The following is a 9,264-nucleotide window of genomic DNA, read 5'->3' as shown; positions in this document are numbered from 1 at the left end:
AATGCCATAGTCACATACTTGCGAGCGCGTAAAAAAATTGTTCTTACAGTTGCTTCTTCTGGTGTTGCATCATTACTATTGCCAGGTGGTAGAACCGCGCATTCCCGATTTAAAATTCCTGGTGATATAGATGATGCAACCATTTGTGATATTAAACGAGGAACTATGCTTGCAGAACTCATTGAAGAAGCCTCATTAATAATTTGGGATGAAGCCTTAATGACACATAGAGCAGCATTTGAAACTTTGGATAGAACCTTTCGAGATCTGCTATCATACCAATCACCACATATAAAACAAATTCCCTTTGGTGGTAAAATTATTGTGCTTGGAGGTGATTTTAGGCAAACCTTACCAGTCATTGAAGGTGGCACTAGGGCACAAATCGTAAATGCAACGATAATTAACTCGCCCCTTTGGAACAACGTTACTATTTTAACATTAACAAAAAATATGAGGCTCCTCTCTTCAAACTTAGAACCGCAGGCTCAACAAGAAATTGCTGAATTTAGCAAATGGGTGCTAGACCTGGGTGAAGGCAAATTAGAGGCAGCAGCACATGAAGGTGAACTAGAGCCGACATGGATAAAAATACCTCAAGAGCTATTGCTCATAACCAATGATGATAAAATCACTTGCTTAGTTGATGCTGTATACACAGACCTAAAGAAAAACTATTCTGATATTGGATACCTTCGTGCAAGGGCTATTCTAACTCCAACAAATGAATTGTCTGATCAAATCAACACACATATAGTATCACTTATTTCCAGTGATGAAAAAGAATACTTAAGCTGCGACAAAATATCCAAAGCACAGGCTGTCCACGATTCATATGACCTATTGTATCCCATTGAATTTTTGAACTCATTGAATGGAAACAATTTCCCACAACATAAATTGAATCTTAAAAAAAGGAGTACCAATAATGTTGCTTCGCAATTTAAACCAATCTGGTGGTCTATGCAATGGAACACGTTTAATAGTTACAAATATGGGTGATATGATTATTGAAGCACAGATAATAACTGGTACTCACACAGATCAAACTGTATTGATCCCCCGCATTTCTTTAACACTAAAAAAAAAATCCTAAATTGCCTTTTATACTTGAACGTCGCCAATTTCCTATAAAAATATGCTATGCTATGACTATAAATAAAAGTCAGGGTCAAACACTGGATACAGTAGGTGTTTACCTAAGAAAACCTGTATTTACTCATGGTCAATTATATGTCGCAGTATCTCGCGTTACTTCAAAACGTGGCCTGAAAATACTAATTCAAGATGACGATGGGGACTGCAGTGCCACAACACGCAATATAGTTTACAAAGAAGTATTGACATATATTAATAAAACGAGCATATATTTTGCATAGCGAAGAAAGCGAAAAAGGACAAACACACAACAAACGCTCAAGGGAAAAAAAAAGCAGACTTATCCCTCTCCCACCACGCATAAAAGGTAGCTTTGCATGAAAACTGAACCTTACTATGATTCTTATCTACAATTGTATATTGCAGCATCGTAAATTAAATAACAAGCCATTTTTATATATACAACTACTGATCCAGCAAACATTGTCCTCGACAAATATTTATAAAGCAATATTCTTCAACCATGCCTGTTCTTTATATTTACTTGCTGCACATAATTTGTATTCATTAGTTATTACAGCACAATTATTATAATCTTATGTTTTCAATGATGTTTAACCTACAGGCCTTCACTATGGCATTTGATCTGCTTCCCACACTACACCCAAAATCCAAACACTGGGTGATTTGTGTACGCGTTTCGCGTAAATGGGAATATCGTGGTGGCACTGATGATGGCCCTATACTGCACGTGGATCTTGTTCTTGCAGATGAAAAGGTGACAACACATTCTATTACATGTTCAGCACACTGTTTCTACCATATGATTTCCCATACTCTTTATCTACCATTTTAGTCGAATATATGTGCGAGGTTTAGAATCATTGCTTAACACTTAGATTATTTCCATAACATTTATAGATAAAATAACCATATGCTTTTACATAATCAGCACACTTTTCTACCACACAATTGACCGCTCCTTTTACCTACGATTATAATTGAATGTATATGCACGTTCTAAAACGATTTATCAGCAATTTGCATCACTTAGAACAGATCTGAAAATAAAATAAAATGGCGGCTTTCCCAGCACACCTAATTCTAAAACATATACTAAAACTACTTTAGGAGCCTCTTTAAGATACATAAACATTTTCACCAACAATGTGCAGATCCTATTGAATTATATCATTTCCTCAATGTTTTTATGCATATAATATCTTGAACGCCTTTCTTTTATAGAATTAAAATGACTTGGGTTACAAATTTCATTAGATATTACTAGCTTCGAAAAATGTATCAAATCAATTCTCTCTCCGCAGCTAGCTTTTTTTTTAATCAACTCTTTTATAAATACTCTTCAAAAAAAAAAAAACAGCGTGTTTACATCGCTGAATACATACTATTTTTTACCACGCTTTCTAATATTGGAAACACACTATTTTTCTTAGACCACAAAAATTTATTATCATATCATTGTAGCAACTGTACTCACACATGATACGCTTTAAACTGGCTACACTAATACACTATTTTACAAGAAGGAGCAAAGAGGAAACCTTCAACTTCAGAAGCGACTAAATTCTAGGGCTTAAAATTTCGCTGTACTCCACACTATTAATTAACGCTAATTAAAACAAACCATAATCACAGATTAAAACGTTGGATATAAAAATGTAGCAACAGCAAAAAAATCAACTCTTGCTCATAATTACAATATTAACAAGGAAACTTTTCATGATTTAAAAACATGCCAACAGGAATGATAAATGTTTCGTTATGGTTGAATAGTGTCACGCCAATTTGCAACTTCCATGGTATTAACAGTGTTCTTTCCAAGCAACTTCTACCACTAGACTTGCTTATCTAATTAGCTTTTGTATTCCACAATTCTTTCTATTTGTTTCATATGTTATGCAAACCGACTCTTGTTCGTAGTTATAATAATGGCAAACAAATAACAAAATCCTAGGTTGTGCTTCATACTATACCGCAACAATATTTTTTTGGTAATCACTATTGTTATCCTACATATATCACCTTATATTTTAGATGTTCTTTGTACCTCTATACATTAAAATCTTTTACTTCTCTTTCATGTGTTAGGAAGTTACCGCATGGCTTAGATGATCATTTACAATAAAATGTAACTTCCTTCTATTGTAATCCCTAAATAATTTCCCCATAGCAACATTGCATAGAAAACTTTATGTCTGGCAATCTTATGCATTCCCTTTTTTAACTTTTTCCCTCTCTCTCTCTCTCTCTCTCTCTCTCTCTCTCTCTCTCTCTCTCTCTCTCTCTCTCTCTCTCTCTCTCTCTCTCTCTCTCTCTATAGCTGCCTATCACACCATACTGCTATGCATAGTATAGCAATGGAGAAAATATTTCTACCAATCATACTATGAAATGATGCTTATTATATTTATTACATGTTAGTTAAAAAAATGCAACCGTATAGTATTTCTTGTCATCTTATTTGAAAACTTTCTCATATGAAAGCACAAAATTATTCTTCTCCCTACAATAAAACTCATACGAATCACAAAAATATGATATCTTAATAAATTATCAGGCTTCGAGAAATAATCCCATTTGCTCCTTCTGCCATAAATAATCCTCCTAAACAATTATTAGAACCTCCAGATCCATTACCTCTGAATCAAACAGAGAGAAACTTTCACTGCCTTACACTTTTCCTCTCTTTACCTACAAATAGACAATAGCAAAAATATATTATTACTATAGCAAGGAAGTATACTCTATCCATTTTTAGACTGTCATTTGATTCTATCCTCTGCAGCAAAAACACTACAGATATAAAAAACATAGCAACAGCAACAATATGCAAAATATAAACAACCCATGATTACAAAAAACGAAGAAACTATAACTGTTGCTTACAAAACAATTTCATATTAGCCTGATCCAAAAAATTAAAAAAATGAAAAAAGCAAACTTTTCATTGCTTTCTATGACAGTTACGCAACTTAGCATACTTCTTTACATATTTTGCATGTTGTTGCAGCACACATATGAATGTACCTTTCACAACAATCATCATTCGATTTGCACAGATAGTTTTAAAATGCTTCCTTGATACTTTAACTCCCTACTGTAACTTTGGACACACAGGGGAATGCCATCTATGCTGAAATACCTAACTCTGAGGTTGACACTAAAAGCACTTTGATCCAAGAGGGCGGCACCTATATAATCAGCCGCTTCAGAGTATCGAAGGCTAAATCCCTGTACAGGCCCGTTGATGGACCCTACATGATAGAACTCACCTGCTTCACCAAGATAACACCGGCAAAAGAAGTGACAGAAACATTTCCAGCATATATTTACAAACTTACAACAATCAGTGACCTACGAAGCCATGCTGGTGAGAACAAAAAAATTTTAGGTCAGTATTTTAGTATCTACAAACCAATGATTTTATCTCTTGACTTTTCTTACAAGAATTTGACAAATTGGTATGCCAACTGCTTCAGATGTCCTTGGCATAATCACTGCTGTTTCTGACACGCGCTTGGTGCAGCTTCCAAACCAAACAAAGCCAACTTTAAACAGAGATGTGATGCTCAAGGATCTCAGGTAACCAATTTGCCCTTTACACTTTATATGTCGATTCCTCAACTGGTGCACCACAAATACAGCCAATGAAGATACAAAAAAAAAACCCTCTTTCTTTGCAGCAGCGCCGAAATCAAATTGACTTTATGGGGGCAGCGAGCCACTGAATTCAACATTGATGAAGTTTACAATGAAGAAGAAACTACCCCAATTATCGTCCTTATTGTTGGCACCCTTATGAAAACATACAGAGGTAAACACGATTTAGGTCTTAAGGAAAATTGCTACTTGAAAATCATATAATACTGCTTTTAATTGCTTTATTTAAACAAGAGAAGAATATCTAAGTGGGAACACTGCATGTCGGTGGTATTTCAATCCTACAATTCCAGAGGCAAAAGAAATTTACAGCAGGTATGCAATGCTACTATCAGTAGACATAATCCTGTAACATCATGATATCACTTTAGCTTCCACTTTTCATCACATATTTAACACATTTGTTCAAACACATGAGTGCCCAGTATTGCAAATCACCGATTGCCAATCAATCGTATCGCTGCTCCTCCGCAAGAAAAAACATCACTGCGAGCACCACTTCAGCTAGAAGATAAATATCTCAGTGATTTAGAAGCAATCGATCCATACGACTTCCCGGTACACAACATGGATTTTATAATTCTCCCTACCTATTCGCAGTCATTCTCCCTACCATAATACTAACACCTATCTCTCAACAACACAACGCAACTAATTTTGCTTCTACTATTACATCTGTCTTTTAACAATCACTAACTAATTACAACAACAGGAAGGTGGATGCCGTTGTACTGTGACTATCAGTCGCTTGGTCCTAACGAGTCCCTGGTGGTTTCCATCATGTAATAGATGCAGTAGAGCTTGCATGCCAGATGGCGACGGTTACAAATGCAATACATGCTCTTGCACAGGATACCGATTCAAGTAAGCAGCTTTTCCCTTTTCTTTGCATACAAATAAAAGGTCAATTATTAATACACTATGCCAATCGATTTTGCACAGGTACAGGCTGTGCTTCATTGCAAATGATGGCACAGCTGAGGCTGAAATGATAGCTTTTGGAGAGGTTGGGCGCCGCATTGTAGGCAAACCAGTCCAACAACTGCTGCGAACAGCGAGATTTGCAAGTGACACCCCACCAGACATTGCAGGCATAGTATCCTTGAAATTTACTTTTGGAATTACCTTAACAGAACAAAGTTATTACAACCCCCACAAATCATACCAAATTAATTCTGTCATTACCGCCTATGGAAAACAGCACACACTTCAATACACAAAAAGCCACGAGCATAGATGCTCATCATCTTCCCAACAACCACTGCATCTGTTAGCTCATCCAACATCATCAACAACCCAGGCAACATCTCAAACACACAGTCATCCAATCGATCCTTATGCCATTAATCCTGTTCCAACCACACAATCTGGATCGAGAGATACTGCGTCTCCATCACAAGAACCAATTGAAAAAACAAGTGCCAAAGCCACACCAGGAAACACTGTAAGTATACATTTCTTACCAAAGTCTACTAAGCATACATACAAACACATACAATATTATCTTATTATCATCTAATCATACTATATATTGAATTGATATTGCAGACGCCTCCACCTTCACTATCACAAGATGAATCCCCACTCAAAAAAACTGAATTCCTGTATCTACTGACTGCCAATACGTACAAAGTGAAAATATTTATAAACCTATTATATGATATCCTAATTACTTATCTATTCAACATGCAGAGACACTACCACTGCGGCTAAACACTCTGCTACCCGCAAGAGACTATTCCAAGACAGCACAGATACTTCAAAAATGGTACACTTCAAACTCCCAAAACTAACACATTGCATTCTTTTCATTCTAACATTCTAATTGCTAATAAACAAACTACCTTCAAAGCTATTTATTATTTTCAGAACATTCACAATTAGTAGTCTTTGCTTATAATTTTCAACATTCAATTAATTTATTTCATATGCTATGTAAACTGCTTCTTGCTCATGATTATAACACTACCAAATAACTAATGATACCCTAAACTACACCTGATGCTGTATTACAAAAAAGTTTTTTTTTTTAAAAAAAAAACCTCACTGTTGTGCCACATATGTCATCTTATATTCTTGGATGTTTCTTCATACTCTATATATCATAACCCTTTTGTTCTCTTTCACATGTTAGAAAATTGCCACATAGCTTAGAACATTATTTACAAACAAACCATATGAACATCAACAACAACCTTTGCTAAAATCACAGTTGATACCACCTATCCTGGTGCCAGATCACCGCATCCTGTATCTAGCATCTTGATTAACAAAAAAAAAATAAATCAATGTGCATATAGGCAGAGACCATCTGAAATCCTTAAAATCTTCATAAGGTTTGTCCTTAATGCATAGTTGACTTATTTGTATGAAAGAATTTTCAAAATATTGAATAGCAAAACATACAATACTAGAACTACAATACCATAACTGGTAATCACTCAAATATAAGTTCAAAGAAAAATTACAAACGAACAATATGAACATCAACAACAATCTTTGCTAAAACCATACCTGATACCACTTATCCTGGTGTCAAATCACCATACATGTATCTAGCATCGTCATCAACACAAAAAACCAAAAATCAATGCCTATACAGGCACAGACCATCTCAAATCCTTAAAACCTTCATACAACTTATCCTTAATGCATAGTTGAGTTATTTCCATGAAAGAATTTTCAGAATATTAAATAGCAAGAGATACAATATTAGAACTACAATGGCATAGCTGCTGATCACTGAAATACAACTTCAAGCAAAAAATACACTACAAACCTTGCCACAAGATTAGTTCACTGCTAAATTTTCCTGATTCTAAATTAACCAACGGTGGAACACACTGTTACTATCAACTTCTATATTCTTCCATAATTCGATGAAAGCCGTTAAAACATACTAGCTTTGCCAATCCAACCACAAGTTTTTCTTTTACTATATTTCAATGGTAAAATAGTTAACCATGTGACATCATTTAAATACCAAAACAGCATCTATTATTATCTACAGACTCATAATAGTTTATCTATCTTAGCTACAGAATAAAACCGCGGTTTCAAAACAATATAAACGCTAACAACTGCACAATAAAGATAAACAAATGCTTCTCACACATAGCAAAATAACATAGAGACCTTATCATCAATCTTATGCATGATATTACTAACCAATTTTTTGCCCTTTGTTGCTGTTACTGCAAACTACTATTCATACTTTACCAATTAACATAATACTTCTAACAGCTATATTATGGAATCATGCTTGTTATGTTTGTTGCATCACACACACAAACCAGCTACTGTCTAATGTTTTTCCCCCATACTAGACAGCTTCCCATATAAAAGTGCTAAACTATTCCGCTGCATATAATAAACATCATCAACAAAGGGAAAAAAGATAAAATAGGCTAATAAGCTGTCAATTCTACAGAAATTACCTCATTTTTTGCTTCTCCTACAGACAGCCCTCCTAAACAATTATTAGAGCCTCCAAATCCATTAGCTTTCAACCATACTTAAAAATTACTCTTACACCAGACTACAACAAACTTTATACTCCTATTAGGTGCCTCATCCCTCTAGAAATAATTAAAAAAAAAAAGCTTTCACTTCATACACTTACACACAAACAAAACAAAAAATAAAATAAAAACCTAAAACTTTCACTGCCTTACATTTTTCCTTTCTTTATCACTGCAACAACCAATTACTCTCTATGAATTTATGTTACATTCAATTCTATTCCCATACTTTTTCACACCTACATCTCTCTGTTTTTTTAACTTCCTGTTTCCTTGCCTAGGAGGACAGCCACACCCACAAAAAAACCAAGAATGACACTCCAAAACCAACAGCCGATCCATTTGCTTCACACACGCAGAAAAACAATACTTGAAGGTAAATTCCAGCTACATGCCATTTTTTAACATCCACTGTCTTACAACTGGCACAAATAAAAAGCTGCTGATTCTTCCACTTCCAATTCCAGGCACAACGAGCACCTTTTGGCTTTTGAAGCACTGCTGGTCTTTTGCCACACAATGAAGCACCATCTTCTCCCTTTTTGCTCAAGCTTTTGAAACTGTGTTAACCAGCCTGTTGATCTGTCAAACACTGAAACAATGCTGCAATTACCTTTCATGTAATATACTCATGTAGATGGTACTAAGAAATCCATGTACACCTATAACAAAATACTCACATCAGGATCCCACCGGCTTCTTCCAGCCATAATCATGTACAGCTACATAATGTATAATCGGCTTGCACCAACATCTGAACACCAATGCTGCTCTTGTAACTCTACACAATTACTGTCAGAAAATACTTATGCGCTATTGTCAAAAAAACAGCATATAAAAAAAATATAAAGGTTCACACTTCCCAGCACTGCTACTGCTCGCGCGCGAGGGCGCGCGCAAATCACTAGTGCTCTTCAAATGTGCGACCGCATCAGTTTTCATCGCATCGACCAGGACGACTGGT

The 9,264-nt window shown here is 35.4% G+C and overlaps 1 protein-coding gene across 1 annotated transcript; it reads left to right on the top strand.

Moving 5' to 3' along the window:
• The first annotated feature begins 1,732 nt into the window (after positions 1–1,732).
• On the top strand, positions 1,733–6,492 carry LOC133925527 (replication factor A protein 1-like). Its single transcript, XM_062371424.1, has 7 exons — positions 1,733–1,876; positions 4,237–4,489; positions 4,599–4,701; positions 4,803–4,933; positions 5,492–5,561; positions 5,722–5,875; positions 6,472–6,492. The coding sequence occupies exons 1-7, from the start codon at positions 1,733–1,735 to the stop codon at positions 6,490–6,492; spliced, it is 876 nt and encodes a 291-aa protein (XP_062227408.1).
• The last annotated feature ends 2,772 nt before the right edge of the window (positions 6,493–9,264 follow it).

Source organism: Phragmites australis, chromosome 7 (genome assembly GCF_958298935.1).
Source record: "Phragmites australis chromosome 7, lpPhrAust1.1, whole genome shotgun sequence".
Taxonomy (NCBI): domain Eukaryota; kingdom Viridiplantae; phylum Streptophyta; class Magnoliopsida; order Poales; family Poaceae; genus Phragmites; species Phragmites australis.
The sequence above is the reverse complement of the archived record's forward strand: the minus strand, read 5'-3'. Positions and strand labels throughout refer to the sequence as shown.